The following is a 22,100-nucleotide window of genomic DNA, read 5'->3' as shown; positions in this document are numbered from 1 at the left end:
AAAATATCTGTGACAGGTCTCAATTTAGAAAGTTTACTTTGACCAGGTTAGGGACACAACCATGACACAATCTCAGGAAGTCCTAATGACATGTGCCCACACTGGTCAGGGTATAGCTTGCTCTCACACATTTTAGGGAGACATGAGTGTGTAGTATCTGTAAGATGTACATTGGTTCAGTCCTGTAAAGAGGGAGAGCTGGAAGTGGGGCTTCCAGGTTAGAGGTAGGTGACAGACAAAAGGTTGCAGTCTTTTGAGTCCTTGATCGGCCTTCCACTGAATACCCAATTTAGTTTGGCTCAGTGAATCTGCATTTGTATATAAACTATAGGGCAGAAACAATCAGATACGCATTTGTCTCAGGTGAGGCTCAGAGGGATGACTTTGAGTTCTGTCTGCCTTTTGTCCACAAGAAATTTCCTTGAGGGCAAATTGTGAGGGAGGTAGGTTTGCCCTAAGCAGTTGCAAGCTTGACTTTTCCCTTTAGCTTAGTGATTTTGGGATCCCAAGATTTATTTTCCTTTCACCTCCTGAGGGGTGACAGGCACTGAGCTGCCCAAGTGACTACTGATCCAACCCAAGGAAATGGGCTGGAAGTGTGTAGACCTGGAAGAGCCTGTGGCAGCTGTGAAAGGGTTCTCAGCAAAATGGAGGCACCACCATGCCAACAGAGGTCTCTAAGAGAGGGACCAAGGAGCAGCAAGACTGAGGCCGGGAGCCCTACACACTGAGAAGCAGTTACGCACATAAAGAGGAGAGCTGGGCTCCCCACCCCTCCTCCAGCCTTCCATCACCAGCAGGCGCTGGCACCAGCTGTGAGGAGGAGGAGCGTGCTGCCTTCCCTCCCTTCCAGTCATCCTGCTGCTGCTCTAGAATGTTCTGCAGGGACAACAGGAATCTACCTTTGAAGATGTAGGTTTTAAGTTGGGCTGCACTAAGTTTTAATAACTGAAAGGAACTCAATAATGGGATTTGACCAAGACATCATTAATGGAACTACTTACCCAGCACAAAGCAGGACTCGACATAGTACAGCTGGAAGCAGTGATTGGGAAAAAAAGTAAACCATTTCATATTTATGTATGTCCCAACTAATCAAGAACTTTTCAATGAACTGGTGCCAATAATTTTTTTTTGTTGGGGATTAAAGATTTGGCAGAGAAAATGGAAGGTTCTTTTGTATATCTTTGGCTATAGTAATCATTTTCTCATATTTTTCCGTAATGACTAAATTAATAGAAATCCTGCAAGAGATACAATATATTCACTTAATATATTCTTTTCATAAGCTTTCAAGTGACATTGATTTCATGTTAACAAAGGCTGGACTGAGGCTGGAGAAGCAGGCTGTTCTGATCGGCACGGGCACCCAGGAGAGTGAGTGGGCTGTGGGATTTGGGAGGACTGGTCAGGAAGAGCATCCTGTAGAACCAGGGCCGCCAGGAGCTTGAGGTCGCTGGGTAGTTTCTGTGGGTAACTGTGTGGCAAAGTATCTCAGCAGTCCCAGTGAAGAATAACAGGGGAAGATGGTGTTGGAAACTGGGAGACCCTGAGGAAGAGTGTCATGATCAGGATGAGAGATGACTCTATAGGGCCACAGCGGAAGGGCAGCCAGAGCCACAGAGGGGAGGGTGTTGTGGTGGTGCCATCTATATAATATTTTTCATACCTATTATTTTATGTTCACTATCAGCAGCATTTCACTCACAACATCTCTTCTTCCTCCTCTTTTTCTTCCTTCTTCTCTCCCTCCTCCTTCTTCATTACTAGCATTTATTGAACACTTTACTATGAGTCACACACCATTCTGCACAAAACAATTCATATGATCAGATGATCCCTGCCAGCTGAAGATGGTAGGCCAGGGACAGTCAGAGTGTGAGAGACAGGTGGTAAAATCTTAGTTCTGTTTGGATAGAGGTTTTGATTGAACATCTATTTGAAATGCTTCTTTTAGAACTAAATGAAGCACTCAAAGAGAGAGAGGTGATTTATTTAAGAAACGCTTATCTAGTTCTTACTAGGTGAGATGCACCATTTCAAATGCTTTATAAACATTAATCCATTTAATTCTCATAGCAACCCAGTGTAGTAGGTACTATTATTGTATCATGATTTTATAGAAACTGAGATAAAGGTGGTTTCAGTAACTTGTTCAAGGTCACATAGGCAGTAAGTGGCAGTAAGCTGAGACTTACACCCAGAACTCAGATTCAGATTCTATGCTCTTAACACTACCTAAGCTGTGAGATCCATTCCTTGCAGGAGCATGATATAGAAGAAAAGATGCGCTGTAGAGAAACGCTGAAGTCTGAATAATGTCTGTGAATGAGAAATGATACAATAAGCAAAACGATCCTTATTCATGTTGCTTTTATCAAAGAGTTTAGGATACTTCATACATTTCAAAATTTTTGAATAAAAGATGCTGTACACATTTCTTTTTGAGTATAAGTCCAATACACTGCCATCAAACTAATTTTGCTGAATAATCTATTGCTGAACAGAATGAATCAATATCCTGGACTTATTTCCAATTTACTTATTTTTAAATTTTTATGTATATGTATTTTTATTTATTTAATTTGGGATAAGGTCACCCAGGCTAGAGTGCAGTGGCCCAATCACAGTTCACTACAGCCTCAACCTTCCCTGCTCAATCAACCCTTTAAACTCAGCCTCCTGAGCAGCTGGGACCACGGGCACACACCATCACACCCAGCTAATTTTTGTACTTTTTTTAGAGATGGGGTTTTGCCATGTTGCCTGGGCTGGTCTCACACTCCAGCGCTCAAGCAATCCAAATCCACCCACCTCAGCCTCCCAAAATGCTGAGATTACAGGCGTGAGCCACCTCGCCCAGCCTGGCTTCTGCTTCTTTTGCCTCATTTCTTACTAGAAGCCAGAGGATTTTGCTTGTAGAACATCCTCCCCTAAACTTGAAGAGATGCAACTCAAGCTGAGTCTTCTGGCCTATTCTTGTCCCTGGAGCAGACCCCTGCCCACACAGCTGAGGGCACTCCTTCCCTCGTTGATCCCCTGAGCCAAAAGTTTCATGAAATACATGAGAACATTTTAGCCCCACTCCTGTGGCCATTTCTCTGGGATACCTGCCTGGTACTTTCCTTCATGGACACCCTGTTGTTCTTATGCAAAAGTGACTAGTTCAGCCCCAGCAACCTCAGAGCTTGGTGTGCCCTGAGGGCAGTCACACCCCATTTGCCCATAGTTGTAACTGACCACTCTGTTGTTATTGTGAGACTTGTGGAAGTTCTCAGCAGAATGATGATGATGATGGTGAGGATAAATAACATTCACTGAGTATTTATTTTGAGTGTACATATAAGTACTCAAGGAATGACTATCATCCACAAGATATATCTAAGAGTTCTAAATGTATCTCATATCCTCACAACATTTCTAGGGGATAAATACTATTATTATCTCCATTCTACAGATGAAGTAACTGATTCGGAACATGAAGTAACTTGCCCAAGGCCATATAGCCAATAAGTATCAGTTCTTGGGCTCAAATTAAGAGGCACAGGTGTCAGTTTCAAGATTAGACTGATACCCATAAAAGTACCCACAATGTGACTGTGCATAGTCAATGCCTGCTAAAAAATCTTGTGGGCGATGATTTGCTTCAAGAGATAATGAGTTTTTGCAAGCCTTCTTCCTTTCTCCTTTCCAGTTGTCCTACACCTTCATTCCATCAGCCTTTATATACCCTGCCATGTGCCCAACAACAGGCTGTGTCCTGGGCATCCAAAGAGAAGCAAGACCAAGTCCAGTCTCAGCAAAGCCAGGCAGGAAAGCAGGATTTCCTGAGAAGTTCTGTGTCTCACCTGCTAGTGGGCCAGGAGAGAGGGTGCTGTTTTCCTAGTCAACATACTCTGCTCTTAGGCTTGTGTACAGGAAGGTGCTGCCCATGTTCCATCCCTGGCATGAAAATAAATGTTCTAGTACCTGAACTCCTGTTGTCCTTATAGTTAGCATCACACTGTCACTCAACTATCCTGATGTGGGTTTATATTTCCCCACAATATGATCACCTTTTTAAAGGGAGAAACAAGAAATCTACATTGTGAATTTAGTAGCTGTGTGATCTTCGATTATCTGATTTTTAGTTTATGTCTTTTATGCAAAGAAAGAGAAAGGAAGGCAAGACAAAAGGAGGGAAAGAAGGAAGGGAGGGAGGGAAGGAAAGAAGGAAGGAAGGAAAGGAAGGAAGGAAGGAAGGAAGGAAGGAAGGAAGGAAGGAAGGAAGGAAGGAAGGAAGGAAGGAGGGAGGGAGGGAGGGAGGGAGGGAGGGAGGGAGGGAGGGAGGGAGGGAAGGAAGGAAGGAAGGAAGGAAGGAAGGAAGGAAGGAAGGAAGGAAGGAAGGAAGGAAGGAAGGGAAATGGATAAGGAGAGAGAACAAAACATGCCTTGCTTGCTTCACAGAGCTATTATAGGATCAAATAAAACTATACTGTAGGCACAAGAGGACTAAATATTATGTAAATGTGAGGGCTTTAGTATATTCTCACCATGGAATTTAAGGTTCTGAGTAATGCTGCCTCACCCATCTTTACCCCACCACACATGCCCACATAGGTGCAGCCATGTCTTGCAATTGCCCTGAACTCACCTGCCTCCTTGCCTTTCTTAACACTCTTTCCACTGCCTGGAATACTCTCTCCCCATCTCTGTCTGCTGACGTGCTACCTTGCTCCAATGCCACCTCCTTTATTCTAAAAGAGTACCCCTTTTCTCTTTTGTACCGTTAAATGTTGGGTATTTCTCACAAAATCACACTTAACACTGGGACTAGAGCTATTTGTCATCTATATCTCAGGCTTCCCTGCCGAGGTATGCTTTGCATATATCAGGTGTTCAATAAGATGTTTATTGGATCAAATTCTGCTTACCTTCTCTCTGCTCTTCCCTGCCTGCCTCCCACTTCCTGTATCTACTTAATACATCACATGACACATGGCGGGCACCTTGTGCATATGTCTGGGGAGCTTTAGGGTCAGCATATTCAATGGACAATCTCCATAGGTCAAGGAGAGTTAAGCCTTTGCCTTCAGTTAAGTCAAACATCACGGGGAGGGTATAAAGTTTGGTGAACAAAGTGATCATACCCTGTTGAGTGGGAAGGAAGAGAACATTTCCCAAAGTGCAGACTGCAGATCAGTAGGCATACCCAGATGATTTTAGGTGACATACAGGTGAACTTTCTTTTTCTAAATTACCTACTTTTACGTATAATAAAAAGAAATATAATTAGCACGTCGAACTTATGATTTCATAGATATTCTTTAATAAAAGCTCCTGAATTTGAATAAAAATGATTTAAAGAAAAACATACATAAATAATGGTATGGGGTATGACCAAATGATGTGATGGGGGTGCTCCGAATTCCAGAAGCACCGGGCTAGGGAAACACTCCTGCAAGTTATGGAGGTGGAGAGAAGGATAAAGCCGTGCTTGCTCTATGGGTCAGATCTACTAGTGGCAACCGCAGGTTAATAGAATTACTTCCAAAGCTGTGCTACTGTGCAAAAACGTTTGTTTGAAGGGCAGAATGCAAATGGAATGCTTTCTCATCACTATTGTTTCTTCATTGGAAGGAAGAAATATGTTGGAGAATGTCGATTCAAACACATCAAGCATCACAGCTTTGGACACCAGGTTTCCTAACAGCCAGTGGAGTTTTATACCTTTTTCCAGGACTTGCAGATACAAAGGACCCAGATGTGGGTTTACTTTTCCTTTTTTCCTGCAAAGCACAACACTTTACAAAAAAGAAAAACACTTCAAAGGCAGTCCTTTTCTCGCATACATTTCCAAGGCTTCATTCAAGATCCACATTCATCTTCCTTATCCAATTACAGGATCAAAGCAGAAGTGTTTGGCCTACTTTGGGGGTTTAAAGACATCCAGGGAAAAACTAAGACCATTTAAAACTACCTTTTTTGATGCCACGCATCTTCCTGTAGAAGAATTGGAGTTGGTTCCCCTTGCTCTCTCAAGTCATCTCTGGGTACAAAAAGTCAGGTCAGGAAGCTAACATGCTCTAATCATCGGCAACATGAAAGATTCAGTTACATCTCTGTAAAATCCAATCTAATCTCAGTCAGTGTGTCTAGTGTACTTTTGCTCTCCACACTGCTGCTTTTGGAGTTTCTTCCAAAACCCACTGCTAAACTCTTGATTTTTCCTGATTAGTTTTTTAAAATTCTGTATTAAAATAAAAACTGCAAAAAAAAAAAAATCTGAAATGTCATTTCATTAGTCTCCCTAAAGCTAGTGGATCTAGCACATATGTTCATTTTAATGCTCAATATGGAGTTCATATTTCCTAAAATAGGACATGCCTTATCTTTCATATTCACACTCTGGGATCTGAGGCCCTGGTTTAAAAAGAAATAGCATATATGACGTCCTCAATAATATTTAAGTGAACAGACTGGCTATTGGTGGATTGATTTTTCTCTATGGAAATAAATCTGTTGGCATCCACCAGAATTGGGGTATAAAAGATGACCTCGGGCAGCTGCTGCCATTTGTTTTGGTGGGAAAATGAGGGTTTTGTCTCTCCCTGGGGGTTAATACCGTGATGTTCTGAACACCATCAATGCTCCATTTCTGAAGGACTACACTGGAGAGGAGGAATGCTTTGTGGTTTATGACAAGATCACGGCAGAATATTTTGTGCACGCAGTGATTTGTATCACCCATTTGTGCACAGGCCATAAAAGTGTACTTTTTATCAGGAACATTTGTGAATATATAACAGCACTGGAGACATATGGCCACTAAATAATTCACAGTTATCTATCTTCTCAGCAGATTCCTTATACACCTACCATGTTTTAATGCCTAGTTTGCTCAGAAACAATATTCTTTATGACCCTTCCAATATAAAAATGTTTACTGACTGGCAGCAATATATGGATCCCATGGGATGGGGCTATGAGGAAGTAGAAAGATTTCTGCATTCTCCAAGTCTCTCCTTCTATATCTGTTTTTCCCTAACTCTTCCAACCAGCAGCCAGCATTACAGGAGAAGATACCTCTCCCCAAAGTGGGTGCAAAATCCTATCTGGGCTGCGAGATGAAAGTCACTAACTAACTTCCACCCTCTTCTCTTTTCAGTTCTATATCCATTTACAGTCCCAAGGAGAATCCAAATGCATTTGATGCCGCAGCATTCTTCCAGTCTGTGGGGAATTTCCTGGGAATCTTCGCTGGCTCATTTGCAATGGGGTCTGCGTATGCCATCATCACAGCACTGATATCCTTTGTCTGTATGTGGAAAGCTGAGACTGTCAAGAACAGTCAATATCTGTGGAATGCTTCTGATGATGGACAACCTCCAGGTCCATAAAAGGCTAGATAGTCTGGTCCAAGTTTCATACGGCACCACTGGTGCCATCTTGGTTCTGAGTCATCCCTGGAGGCAAAGGTTGGTACCAGTGGCAAATGGGCCCAAGCTCTCTTCTTGCCCAAGGTCAGTTCTAATGCTATTGACACTATCTGATCCTAGGACATCAACAACGTTAAATAAATACCACCTAGGAAAACTAGTGAACAGGAGGCATCAGGATTGGCCTTACGAGGGTCAAGAGGAAGCACTAAAGATCTAGGGTCAAGAATAAGACAGTTGACTAAGAGTGATAAATTGGGTATGATCTGCCTCTTTTTCAGGCTTATTCAATCACTAGCTTATAGGGTAGCTCAAGCTAGAGGTCACTGTGGGTCTAAACAAGCATCCACAGCTACTTTATAGAAAGGAACCTGCAAGCAATGCTGAAATATGTGTGCCATACCTGAGCAATCATGTCATTTGATTCCTTTTTGTTGTTAGGAAGTTGGGATGATAGGTAGAGTTTCTAGAGAATCTGAGCCAAAGAAAGAAGCTGGTCTGGTGGGCTGCTCACTTAGAACACTCAGATAGGGCAAAAGTAAGTCGGGGTAGAGGAGGAAGGGCAAAAGGCCAATGTCAACTATAAGGGTTAGGTGGAGCCACAGAAGAGAGGTAGAACAGAAGATCAAGGACCAAAGACCTCAGGGAGAGGAGAAGGAAGAAGTGTGCCAGAGGGGTGAAGGCCCCAGGCAAAGAGAAGGCAAAATATTGGGGGCCTTTTTCTATGGGATCTCGCCCAGACATTTGCTGCTAAAAAACTTGGTTCTACTGGGGGTATCTAAGAAGAGTTACGAGATGCTTAAAACAAGGACCCTGGCCTCACTGAGTAACAGGCTTGGAAAGATGAGCGCCACATTAAGACTGGGATAGAAAGTGAGTGCCAGAGCCACATTGAAGTTATCACACTGTAAACACTCAAACTGGGACGAGGCCATTGTGTCTGGAATAGTATAATACCCTTGGCCAGCCTTATGATTCTGGAAAATAATTTGAAAAGTAGTATTTATAAGCAGAGTGAGTTCTGGGCACGGCCTGGAAGATAGAATAGGGGTAAAGACTAAGCAGTCGGTGACTCAGGAGGCGAAGGCTAGCATTGACTAAGGTATGGCAGTGGGACCAATGTGGCATCTGGAAGGCATGCCTGGGACGGCCAGAGGGCTCCAGCTGGTGAGAAATGGAGGATGAGGGTACTTAGGTGGGATGGAGTCAGCTTGTGGAGTATCTTGTAGTGGTATTTCAAAGAGTCTGAAGGTTTCTGCTCAGGAGAGTGACACACTGACAGTCCTGTTTTTAAAATGTAGATGAGGAACTGGCACAAAGTATGAATCAGAGGAAGGAGACGAGAATCAAGGGAAACTGTGATGACGAACTGCGGGGGAAGCATCAGGAAGGGGACTGATGTTCAGAAGGAAAAATCTCTAAGACTTAGTGATTGGCTGGTTATTGGAATCAAACGAAAGGAGACAGTCAAAGGCTACTCCAAAGTTTCATCCTGAGAACCTTGTAAAATGGCATCTCCATTGACAGAAATAAAGTCAGTGAGAAGAGGTAGTGCTGGTTTCCAACAAGAAAAAATGACCTACCCAGTACTTATGCTGTGACAGGCCACCTACGATGTGTTTTCCATGTGGTGTCTCATCTAACCTTCACAATGATCCTATCACCAGATGCTATTTTTATTGGTTGTGAAGCTTAGAAAGGGTAAGCTGTTGCCCAAGGTCACGCAGCCAGCCAGTAAACCCAGAGAGTGAGAATCAAGAGGACGACCATGCTCTCGTCACTGCTCCCTATTGCCTCTTCATTCTTAGTTGGAACTATGTGGAGGCCAGGCGTTGTTTAGAGTACAGTAATAGCCACAAGGATAGGAACATTCTGTGAGTGTCTAACATGTGCCAGAGCCTTTCTATGCATCTCCTCATTTGAATCAACCCTGTAAAACAAGTTATTATCCTCCTCACCTTACACCTGAGGAAACTGAGGTTCAAGGAGGATACGTAGCTCACTCTGGATCACATGTAAGTAATAGTGAGCACAGTAATAATCATATCATCTAACATTTATTGAAAACATTACTATGTGCTAACCATTGCCCTAAGTGTTTTGCATGGATTATCAGCTAAGTTTTACAAGAACCCTGGAAGGTAAATACTGTTACTATCCCAATTTTACAGCTAAGGAAACAGACAAAGTTAAACAACTTGGCTAAGGCCAAACAACTAGGACATTTCAGGGCCAGGATTCAAACCCAGACTTTTGGGCTCTGGAGGCTACACTAAATGGAGAAACTAAAATCAGAATTCTTCTCTGCCTGATGTGAGGAGAAGGTGCAGGAGAAGGTGCAACACGTGTGATCAGGTTGATAAGGGAAGAAGAAAAATTCCTGGAGATTGGAAGTCTGGCATAAGATTGGATCAGATCTGAAAGAAAGGGTGTAGAAACAGAAGAAACGGGGGCTCAGTAACAGTGGTGATATCAATCATGCAGTATTTGGTGGTCTTTAACAGGCTCTACAAACACAGGTTGTGAAGGAGGTAGATGCTTACTGTTGTCCTCCTCACCTTCCTAACCGCATACCTATTTCATTCTGAGGCAGTCTCCTCAGGTTGTAGGCCCCTGAGCTCTGCAACTAGGGACTGACCCAGACCTGATCTAGTTTCTGGAGGAGATAGAAAGAAAAGAATGTTAGATAGCTGATTGCTATTTTGTTACTCACCTGCCCTGAACATTCTCTTTAAAACAAACTAGAAGAGTGAATTCAGAAGAACAAACCTCACTAGAAACAAAGACTTCCCTCTAAGTAACAAAAGGGAATATTGTAAAAGGATCTCAGGGCAGCCTGATCTTTACAGCAGATAAAGAATTGCTTCCAGGTCCTTACTGATGCTATTTCCCAAAAAGATGTTTTATCAAAAAAAAAAAAAATTAGACCACAGTAGACAAGTTCATATCACTTGTTGCACGCCAGGCACTGTTCTGAGTACTTAACATATGTTAACTAGTTTATAGACCTCTGAGGTAGGTTGCATTATTATTCCTGTTTTCAGACAGGAAAACTGAGGCACACAGTGATTAAGAGATGTGTCCAAGTGAATACTGTGAATTTTAATCCAGGTAGAGTTGGCTTCCAAACGCTACACTCCCATCCATGATATTATTTTGCCTTTGTGCTTTCTAAAACTTTACAAAACATGTTTAACATACTTCATCACATTTTACTTACCTCATGTAGAATCAGGTATTATTCTCATTGTCACTTTATGTAGAATAGAAATGAGGCTCAGAGAGGTTAATATACTGCTGAGAAATCACACAGCCAGTCACTGGCAGAGTCAAGAATCAGAATAAAATGTTCTGTTCCAGAGGTCACACTTTTACTTCCCTGCTCCCCTGCTAAACATCTCTTAATGTGAAATTTTCTTTAGATTTTGTTCTAACAGTATAAAAATGCAACACGATCACATCTCCTTATTTGTCAGGGCATTTTGTGCCTAATATTGACACAATTGCAATGTAACCCTTTCCCATCGATCACATACTCCTAATCATCTCCCCATGACCCCTTCTCTGCCCAACTTGGATCCTACTATCCCTTTGTTCTATTTGCAATTTATAGACCATTGACCAAGTGTCATCCTTGTCAAAATGAACCATTGCCTGCCAAAGGCATCTTGTCTGACCTAGAAATAATGTACCTTCTCTTTATCGTACTTATACCAAGAGAGCATGGGCAGCTTCCCTGTCACTGCATGTAACTTCTTCTTCTGATCCTACTTCCGTCCCCAGGCGAGAAGATTCTACCAAGCGGTCTGCCCGCAGACTGCACTCCCCAGGGAGCAGCGCTCCTTGGTTCTGATATACTTGCTGCATCTCATCCCCCCACACTCTCCTTGGCTTTGTTTTTCCATGCCTGCTACACCTCTCCTGAGGGGGTGCATCCCAAGGAATGAGGCTAAGCCCACAGTGGGCTGAATTGATAGTCTTAGGAAGACACCTTTTTAATCTGAACACAGGTTTGAATTTTTACAGGCAAGTTCAGCCCCCGGTGAAGCATGGAACTCATGTTGGCCTTCAAAGCAGGTCCCAGTAAGAATTACAGCCTTCCAGTCAGGTCTGAACATCAGTTCTTTTACTTTGCTCTGGAACTATCATCACCAGATCAGTTTTGATTCTCAGTCAAGAAGGAGATGTAGCTGTAAAAGCTGTTGTTGTTTCCCTTAACTTGTCTTCCTCACTTGACCAAATTTACCAAGCTGTGCGAGTTCCCGATGCTGGAAACCGGCCTGTTTTTCCTGCTTTCTTGGAGTGCCTTCCTGTCTGCCGAGGCTGCCGGCCTAACAGGTCAGTGCTTCATGCTGCACAGCCAACTGGGTGTGTGAATATGTGTGTGGCTCCGGTGTGTGCCCCTCCCTGACCTGGCAGGAGGTGAAATGAAGTCTCTCTTAAACAGTGTATGTGGATGGTTTGGGTGAGAATCAGCCTCTCTTGGGTACCCTGGAGAGAAAAAATAATAGTAATTCATCCATTTTGTACCGAGTAGCTTTCTTCCCCATTCTGTATTCTATTCTCCGAAATGCTTTCCTCTTTTCTCCTGGCTGGACAGGAGGCGTGTTGAAGAGACTGATTTATAGTGTGATGGATGACTTTTCAAATGGAAGTCTTCATTCAGAGTGTGAAAGGATACCCACAACTGTTTTGTAGAGAAGAGTGGTGGTTTTCGGTGGCTCTTAACAGCAGGTTTCAATGTAAACTGGCTCTCCAGAGTATGCACATCTCCATACACATCGGTGTTTGAGATCTGCACATATGTTCCACGGCACGTACGAAAACAAATAGCAAATGTGGTGGCTGTACAGTTTAATGTCTCTTAGCACAGAGAGTCTACAGAGAGAGTCCTCCGATGTGGAACAGTTGATAGAGAGGGGGCAGTTCATTAGACCCAAGGGCTGCAGATCCCAGGATCTGGATTAAGCAATTAGATTGCCTGTCTGCAACCGTGAGGATTTGTGCTTGGGTAACTGCAACGACTGGGTGCTTTTCCATGCAGAAGAATCTCCGTGGCTTCCAGCAAAATGTTAATGCTGTTTCTCTCCTGGAGCCACATTCCCTGCTTCTCCCAGGTTTCAATCGTGGATCCCTTTCTGCTCATTACATCTCAACTGGCATTTGAGTGGTGAGAATCTTTCCTAACTGGTAGCAAGGTGTACCTCCCTGGGTTTTTGCATTTTAATAGGTGATACTTTAAGTCTAAATAATAATAAAAGTTGACATATATTGAGGGTGTACCATGAGCCAGATGCTGGCTAGCTGTCTTTCGTGGGTGATTTCATTAATCTATAGAAAGATTCAAAAGTAAAAGACTATTCCCAGTTTACTCAGCCAACCTTAAGTGATGGAGCTGGGATTTAAAACTAGGAAATTCAATTTTAGATCCTGGGTTCTGGGGGACCACGCATTTCTGCCTCAAATGAAACTCCATCTGTGGAATATCAAGCAGACCTCTAACGGTAGGTAGGAGGGAAGTAGTTGGAGCCCCAGGCAACTGCCTGGTTCAGTTGCTCCTTGGCTGGTCTTGGCTCTCCTGTGAATGCCATGGCAAATCTTTTTAGTAATGATAACCTATTGCTTTAATCAACTGGCCCAACTTACTGCAGAGCCACACAGTCCAAGCTATTCCCATTGGCTTCAAGGGTGTCTGTTGCCAATACAGAAAGCCACCCACCAGTTCTTATGACACTATAATCAAGACTACATTACTGGATTCCACCCTACCAGGCCAGTGTATCTAAATTATTTCAATACAAAGTATGTTATTTTAGTGCATTGCTACCTTATTAAGGAGGTAGCTGGAAAGCTTATGCATTTCAGAAAAAAAAATAGCATGTGCCTTCAGTGAAATAATGTAGGCAGATCATTTACATCACAGTCATTCAAAAAACATTAGTTCCCTTTCTTCCACATTCTGTATTCTATTCAAGTTTAACTTATAAAATGATCTAAGTAATATTAATAATAAGAAAAAATATTTGACCTTCTAGAAATGTAAGGAAGTATCTTAACTCACCTAATATTTTTTAATCTACTGTTGAATATTATAATAAACACACACACACACACACACACACACCCCATTGCTTTAGAATTGTCAATTTGTGTAAAAATTGTCTATTTGCTTGTCCATTTCAGCAAGATCTTGTTCTATCAACTATATCAAAGTCTAAGATCCATGGGAAACTGTATAAATTGCTAGTTTGCTTGATCCTTGCTCTTTCACACCCTTTCAACCTGATATCCTTACTGAGCTACCACACAGACCACCTTCTAAGGAGCCAGCATCATGGGATGGGTGAATATGAGTGTGAACCTCAGTAACAGAAAGACCCAAGTGTCCACGGCTGCACCCAGGGGCAGACTCACTCCAGAGTAGTCCACTAGATTTAGGCAATGTGCCTAACAGACATTTGCTACAAACCAAATTCTAGGTGTGAGCATTTTCCATTGCCAAAGACCAAGACTGCTTAGTCCAAATTACTTACGTGTTTGTTTGTTGTTTATTATTTAATCCTTGCCTATTTCCAAATTGGATTTGTGACAACTCATAACATAAGCCATGCACATCACCGGACCATTTAGTTGAGGGTAAACACTCAAGTGCTCTGGGACAGAATTTTTCTGCAAAATTAGGCAGCTGTTCATTGCTGTGGTTTGGCAATAAATATAGCTCTGAGCTTTCTGGCAGTCAAAGCCAAAAGGGAAACATGATGAGTTATATAGGAATAATACAGCATTATATTTTTTAAAAAAGTCATGCTTATTAAAGTGGGCAAACTTTATTTTTCACACTAAAATTTTAGGGGAATTTATCACATGCATCTGTATATAAGGGACTTTGAACACCAGAAGAGACAATGTATTTAACAATAATTTTAGGGAAGATGGAGGTTCATTCTTCATATGGTCATTTCTCATATAAACTTTCAAGAAAACCTGAGGGTGTGGCATCAAATTATAATTCTCGAATTACTTCCATGTAATAATAAAATCATTTCAGTTCTAATGCACAGGTAAACTAATATGATACAAAACTAAAATCTAGAAAATTTTTAAAAATGATTTCTGAATGGACAACAATGAATATAGTAAACTAAAATGGAAAGAGCTATTAAATAGTTTATGAGCAACTACAGAGGTAATGAGCAATCATGGGGCCTTGTATGGGTTCACTAAAAACACTTAATGTAGCTCCTAGAGATGGTATTAACATGCAATGATTTCTCAGCAGAACTCCCCAGGCCCTGATCTTTCAAGGACACCTGCCTAGCGAGCAGAGCTCTCGGCCACCTACCCATACTTCACCCTTTTATTGGTTTCAGAAATTAGGATTTCACATACAATTCTATCTGAAAAAAAATGTTCTGCTACTTTAAAGAAAGCACATCTGTTTTTAAATATATTTTATTTTTTTCTTACCCCAAGGTAATCCATATTCATGGTAGAAAATTTAGAAAATGCAGATTTACAGAAGGAAATAAATTTAGAATCACTTATATTCTTACTGAATATTAACAGCAATTGTTAATATTTGGCTGTGTTAAGCTAACTATATATATATATATATAATTATACACACACAGATACACTTAAATATGCCTACCTAAATATACTCATGCATACATATATATATATATATATATTTCTTAAGTAACTCACTTTTTTCATTCAACAATTTATAATGAAAAAAATGCCATGAATGGAGCATTAAAAAATTTATAGTTAATGTTTTTCAAGACATTAAATACTCCATCATATGAACTTGCCATAATTTATTGTAACAAACTTTTGATTATTTACAGGTTTTAATATTCTTCTTATTACTGCAGTGATAATCTTTATAGCTAGAGATATAAATTTTTATTTATATAACCACCTAAAAATAAAATGTCTGTCTGGTTTAATAAAAAGACTAAAATTTAAATTTTTGGAGAAATTTATCCAAATTGTCTTTTAGAAAATTTGTATCCCCTTGCACTCCCACGAGCAATCTGAAAGCAAACTCATTCACTCACATCTTCACCACCCTATATCTTATTTTTTTTATTATTATACTTTAAGTTCTAGGGTACATGTGCACAATGTGCAGGTTTGTTACATATGTATACATGTGCCATGTTGGTGTGCTGCACCCATTAACTCGTCATTTACATTAGGTATATCTCCTAATGCTATCCCTCCCCTCTACCACCTCCCCACAATAGGACCCGGTGTGTGATGCTCCCCTCCCTGTGTCCAAGTGATCTCATTGTTCAATTCCCACCTATGAATGAGAACATGTGGTATTTGGTTTTCTGTTCTTGCTATAGTTTGCTGAGAATGATGGTTTCCAGCTGCAACCATGTCCCTACAAAGGACATGAAGTCATCCTTTTTTATGGCTGCATAGTATTCCATGGTGTATATGTGCCACATTTTCTTAATCCAGTCTGCCACTGTGGACATTTGGGTTGATTCCAAGTCTTTGCTATTGTGAATAGTGCCGCAATAAACATACATGTGCATGTGTCTTTATAGCAGCATGACTTATTATCCTTTGGGTATATCCCCAGTAATGGGATGGCTGGGTCAAATGGTATTTCTAGTTCTAGATCCTTAAGGAATCACCACACTGTTTTCCACAATGGTTGAACGAGTTTACAGTCCCACCAACAGTGTAAACGTTTTCCTATTTCTCCACATCCTCTCCAGCACCTGTTGTTTCCTGATTTTTTAATGATTGCCATTATAACTGGTGTGAAATGGTATCTCATTGTGCTTTTGATTTGCATTTCTCTGATGGCCAGTGATGATGAGCATTTTTTCATGTGTCTGTTTGCTGTATGAATGTCTTCTTTTGAGAAATGTCTGTTCATATCCTTTGCCCACTTTTTGATGGGGTTGTTTGTTTTTTTCTTGTAAATTTGATTGAGTTCTTTATAGGTTCTGGATATTAGCCCTTTGTCAGATGAGTAGATTGCAAAACTTTTCTCCCATTCAGTAGGTTGCCTGTTCACTCTGATGGTAGTTTCTTTTGCTGTGCAGAAGCTCTTTAGTTTAATTAGATCCCATTTGTCAATTTTGGCTTTTGTTGCCATTGCTTTTGGTGTTTTAGACATGAAGTCCTTACCCGTGCCTATGTCCTGAATGGTATTACCTAGGTTTTCTTCTAGGGTTTTTATGGTTTTAGTTCTAACATTTAAGTCTCTAATCCATCTTGAATTAATTTTCATATAAGGAGTAAGGAAAGGATCCAGTTTCAGCTTTCTACTTATGACTAGCCAATTTTCCCAGCACCATTTATTAAATAGGGAATCCTTTCCCCATTTCTTGTTTTTATCAGGTTTGCCAAAGAACAGATGGCTGTAGATGTGTGGTATTATTTCTGAGGACTCTGTTCTGTTCCTTTGGTCTATATCTCTGTTTTGGTACCAGTACCAGGCTGTTTTGGTTACTGTAGCCTTGTAGTATAGTTTGAAGTCAGGTAGTGTGATGCCTCCAGCTTTGTTCTTTTGGCTTAGGATTGTCTTGGAGGTGCGGGCTCTTTTTTGGTTCCATATGAATTTTAAAGCAGTTTTTTCCAATTCTGTGAAGAAAATCATTGGTAGCTTAATGGGGATGGCATTGAATCTATAAATTACCTTGGGCAGTATGGCCATTTTCACAACATTGATTCTTCCTATTCATGAGCATGGTATGTTCTTCCATTTGTTTGTGTCCTCTTTTATTTCACTGAGCAGTGGTTCATAGTTCTCCTTGAAGAGGTCCTTTATGTCCCTTGTAAGTTGGATTCCTAGGTATTTTATTCTCTTTGAAGCTATTGTGAATGAGAGTTCATTCATGATTTGGCTCTCTGTCTGTTACTGGTGTACAAGAACGCTTGTGATTTTTGCACATTGATTTTGTATCCTGAGACTTTGCTGAAGTTGCTTATCAGCTTAAGGAGATTTTGGGCTGAGACAATGGGGCTTTCTAAATATACAATCATGTCATCTGCAAACAGGGACCATTTGATTTCTTTTCCTAACTGAATACCCTTGATTTCTTTCTCTTGCCTGATTGCCCTAGCCAGAATTTCCAACACTATGTCCAACACTATGTTGCCCCCACTGTCTTGTGGCTTTAAGGGTTTCTGCCAAAAGATCCACTGTTCGTCTGATGGACTTCCCTTTGTGTGTAACCCGACCTTTTTCTCTGGCTACCCTTAACATTTTTTCCTTCATTTCAACTTTGGTGAATCTGACAATTATGTGTCTTGGAGTTGCTCTTCTCAAGGAGTATCTTTGTGGCGTTCTCTGTATTTCCTGAATTTGGATGTTGGCATGCCTTAGTAGGTTGGGGAAGTTCTCCTGGATGATATCCTGCAGAGTGTTTTCCAACTTGGTTCAATTCTCCCCGTCACTTTCCGGCACCCCAATCAGACGTATATTTGGTCTTTTCACATAATCCCATACTTCTTGGAGGCTTTGTTCATTTCTTTATACTCTTTTTTCTCCATACTTCTCTTCTCACTTCATTTTATTCATTTGATCTTCAATCACTGATACTCTTTCTTCCAGTTGATCGAGTCGGTTACTGAAACTTGTGCATTTGTCACGTATTTCTCATGTTACGGTTTTCATCTCTATCAGTTCTTTTAAGGTCTTCTCTGCATTGATTATTCTAGTTGTCCATTCATCCATTCTTTTTTCAAGGTTTTTAGTTTCTTTGCACTGGTTACATAGTTCCTCCTTTAGCTCTGAGAAGTTTGATTGACTGATGCCTTCTTCTTTCAACTCGTCAAAGTCATTCTCCATCCAGCTTTGTTCTGTTGCTGGCAATGAGCTGTGTTCCTTTGGAGGGGGAGATGCACTCTGATTTTTTGAATTTCCAGCTTTTCTGCACTGCTTTTTCCCCATCTTTGTGGTTTTATCTGCCTTTGGTCTTGATGATGGTGACGTACTGATGGGGTTTTCGTGTGGGTGTCCTTTCTGTTTGTTAGTTTTCCTTCTAACAGTCAGGGCCTTCAGCTGTAGGTCTGTTGGAGTTTGCTTGAGGTCCACTCTAGACCCTGTTTGCCTGGGTATCAGCAGCGGAGGCTGCAGGAGATAGAATATTGCTGCACGGCGAGTGTTGCTGTCTGATTCTTGCTCTGGAAGCTACGTCTCAGGGATGTACCCCACTGTGTGAGTTGTGAGGTGTCGGTCTGCACCTAGTGGGGGATGTCTCCCATTTAGGCTACTCAGGGATCAGGGACCCACTTGAGCAGGCAGTCTGTCCGTTCTCAGATCTCAACCTCCATGCTGGGAGATCCTCTGCTCTGTTTAAAGCTATCAGACAGGGTCATTTACCTCTGCTGAGGTTTCTGCTGCTTTTCGTTTATCTATGCCCTGTCCCCAGAGGAGGAGTCTACAGAGGCAGGCTGGCCTCCTTGAGCTGCGGTGGGCTCCACCCAATTCGAGCTTCCAGGTGGTTTTGTTTACCCACTTAAACCTCAGCAATGGCGGGCACCCCTCCCCAAACCTAGCTGCCGCCTTGCAGTTAGATCTCAGACTGCTGTGCTAGCAATGAGGGAGGCTCCATCGGCATGGGACCCTCCAGGCCAAGTGTGGGATATAATCTCCTGGTGTGCCGTTTGCTAAGACCCTTGGTAAAGTGCAGTATTAGGGTGGGAGTTACCTGATTTTCCAGGTGTTGTGTGTCTCACTTTCCCTTGGCTAGGAAAAGGGATTCCCTTCCCCCTTGCGCTTCCCAGTTGAGGCAATGCCTCACCCTGCTTCAGCTCTGACTGGTCGGGCTGCACCAGCTGACTAGCACCGATTGTCCGGCATTCCCCAGTGAGATGAACCTGGTACCTCAGATGAAAATGCAGAAATTACCCATCTTCTGTGTCACTCATGCTGGGAGCTGGAGGCTGGAGCTCTTCCTATTTGGCCAAGTTGGATGAGCCCCCCCAAATCTTATTAATCGCTGGTAATTTGATAATCAAGTTCCATTTTCTTCTGGTTTCATTTATTATATTTTTATGAAGGAAAAGCTTCTTTAATTATATGTCATTTGCTGTTTGTATTTCTTCTTTCGTGAGCTACCAGTTTATGCCCTTTGTTACTTTTTTTATTGTTACTTTTTTCCTGTTGAGATGTTTATCTTTGTCACATTGTAGTTTAGTTACTCTTTATCTATGGAGAAAATTGGCTAGGACCAATGGCTCATTTCTATAATCCCAGCACTTTGGGAAGCCAAGTGGGGAGGATTGCTTGAACCCAAGAGTTCCAGACCAGACTGGACAACATAGTGAGACCCAGTCTCTACAAAAAGAAAAAAAACAAAAACAAAAACTTATCTGGGCATGGTGGCACACACTGTGGTCCTAGCTACCAGGGAGGCTGAGGCAGGAGGATTGCTTGAGCCCAGGAGTTCAAGACTGTAGTGAGCTATTCTAGCCTGGTCAACAAAGAGACACCCTGTCTCTTAAAAAAAAAAAAAAAGAAAGAAAAGAAAATTAACCTTTGACTGTCATATAGGCTATAAATATTCTCCAATTTGCACTTGTACCTTTTAACTATGCTCTGTTTTGTTCATTTGGGTAAGGGAAAGGGATTGGCATAGGCATTTTCAAGTTTTATGTGGTTAATTATATCGCCTCCTTAGAAAGCCCAAGTGGATGGTATGTCCACAAACTTAGCAGTCTAAAAAATAATAAAAAAGAAAAAATATATAGAAAACCCAAGTGTTTCTTAATGGTAGTGTATAATTTCTGTTAAAAGTTGTTTGATTTTGTTTTTGCATCAGAAACCAACTGGAATATGTTTTGATATGAGGTGTGGGGTATAGTAGCGATTTGATTTTCTTCCCAGATGATAAGTCACTTGTCTTAACACCCATCAACTTTTACCTATTTAAAATGTCTGTGTATGTGCACACACATGTATGTGTATGTGTATCTGTATGTTCTGGGCTTTCATTTGTTCCACTGAATGTTTGATATTCACTGTGTCAATTATTTCAGCTTCGTGGTTTATTTTAATATCTAGTAGGTCAATCTTTCACTCCTCTTTCCCATATCCAAAAGCTCCTTTGCTATATTCATGTATTTATTATTCCTGGTGGACTTGAAAATAACACGTTCCAAACAGAAAATAATTTTGGAATTATAATTGGGGTATATTAAATTTTTAGATTAATTTGAAAAGAAATGGCATTTTTATAACATCAAGTCTTCCCACCCAGGAATATGTTATGACTCTCCATTGATTTGAGTCTTATTTTATGGCTCTCAGTAAATTTTTATAGTTGTCTTCACATTAGACCTACAAATTTCTTGTTAAGTACCTTTTTAGCAGCTACTTTATATTTTGGGGTGCTATAGTAAATGGGAACTTCTTTCTTTATAGTTTCTTACTGGTTATTGTTCATATACATGCATCTAGATTGCACTGCACTATTTGATTTACTCTCTGTAGTTCTAAAGTACAAAATTAGAGCCGATGTAGAATTAGGATTAATGGGCAGAAGTTAGACTGTCAAGTTCAGGAAGGCTTTATCAGCACCAAAAGAATGACTGAACCATTGTAGGCACAAAATAAATATCGTTTGAGCAGTGGAATGAATAATTTTCACTCAACAAAAGAAAAAAACTCCCAAAACCTGAATAACAGATCACTTTATAAGGTAGTAAGTGTTCTGTGCCTGATAATATTCCTACAGATTTTACACATCCACTGGTCCAAATACTTCACAGCAGATCCATACATCAAGTAAATGATATATCATAAATTTCATTAATCTGTAACTTTATTTTCCCATTATTAAGTTAAAAATGAAGACATATAGGCATGACAGGAAGAGCTCTGTCTAGAGGAATGTGGTGGACACATGTTGGTTCTGGCTGCCCAGCACACATTCTCACTGCCACTGGTAATAGCATCCTGATGTTTCTTAGGAAGCTACCCCCGACTCCAATGGATAACATCTTCTAATCAACGTGTACCACCCTCCCCTGAAAAAGAGAATGAGGACATCTGAAGCTAGGTCAACTAGACACTCTTCCCCTGGTATGTAAAACTTTAGGAGGGAGAGAGGAGGATGTATAACTGCTGGCACCTGTTCAACAGCAGAGCCCTATTGAGAACCTCTATTTATTTATTCCTGCCACCAGATCCCTGGAGCAGCCATGATGCCTCCTTTCTAAGAGCTATCACACTTCCTTCCAATAAATTCCTTTCTGATTATGCTAGCCAGAGTCTGTTTTTATTACTTGCAAACAAAGAAATCTAAATGGTACAAAGGAAGGAAAAGTCCATTAGGTATTTCAACAAAAGAAACTGTATAACTTTGTGACAGATCAGAAGGGAAGAGAATCTCAAAGACAGCACAGCCTCTAGGCTAGGATACTTGGGACCATCTTATGCCAGGTGCATACTGATAAACAAACAAAAAGAATCAAGCTTTTAAAGACAGTTTGCAGTGTTCATTATCCTTTCCCATTCAGCTTCTTATCAGATTCATCATGAACACTTCAGTGTAAGCAGCTTGCTCATTAACACATCGCCTGTGTTCGCTTTCAGTTGTTACTAATTTCATGATGATCATTTGATTTATTTTGATCATCTTTTACTTCAAGGGCCACATTTGTAGCCACCTCATCTCAGTCTCTTGGAAATTGCACCTGCCAGTG

At 41.1% G+C, this 22,100-nt stretch overlaps 1 protein-coding gene and 1 pseudogene across 1 annotated transcript in view; one reads left to right on the top strand and one right to left on the bottom strand.

Annotated features, from left to right (window-relative positions):
• Window positions 1-1,028, bottom strand: part of LOC100429516 (ubiquitin domain-containing protein 2-like) — a 37,274-nt pseudogene extending 36,246 nt beyond the window's left edge.
• SLC9A9 (solute carrier family 9 member A9) overlaps window positions 1-22,100 on the top strand; it is a 605,167-nt gene that overhangs the window by 268,252 nt on the left and 314,815 nt on the right. Inside the window, exons 7-8 of the mRNA XM_001111715.5 lie at window positions 7,148-7,286; window positions 11,651-11,756. Of these exons, the coding sequence (XP_001111715.2) occupies window positions 7,148-7,286; window positions 11,651-11,756 (245 nt within the window). The remainder of the gene's footprint in view (window positions 1-7,147; window positions 7,287-11,650; window positions 11,757-22,100) is intronic.

Source organism: Macaca mulatta, chromosome 2 (assembly GCF_049350105.2).
Source record: "Macaca mulatta isolate MMU2019108-1 chromosome 2, T2T-MMU8v2.0, whole genome shotgun sequence".
Taxonomy (NCBI): Eukaryota; Metazoa; Chordata; class Mammalia; order Primates; family Cercopithecidae; genus Macaca; species Macaca mulatta.
The sequence above is the reverse complement of the archived record's forward strand: the minus strand, read 5'-3'. Positions and strand labels throughout refer to the sequence as shown.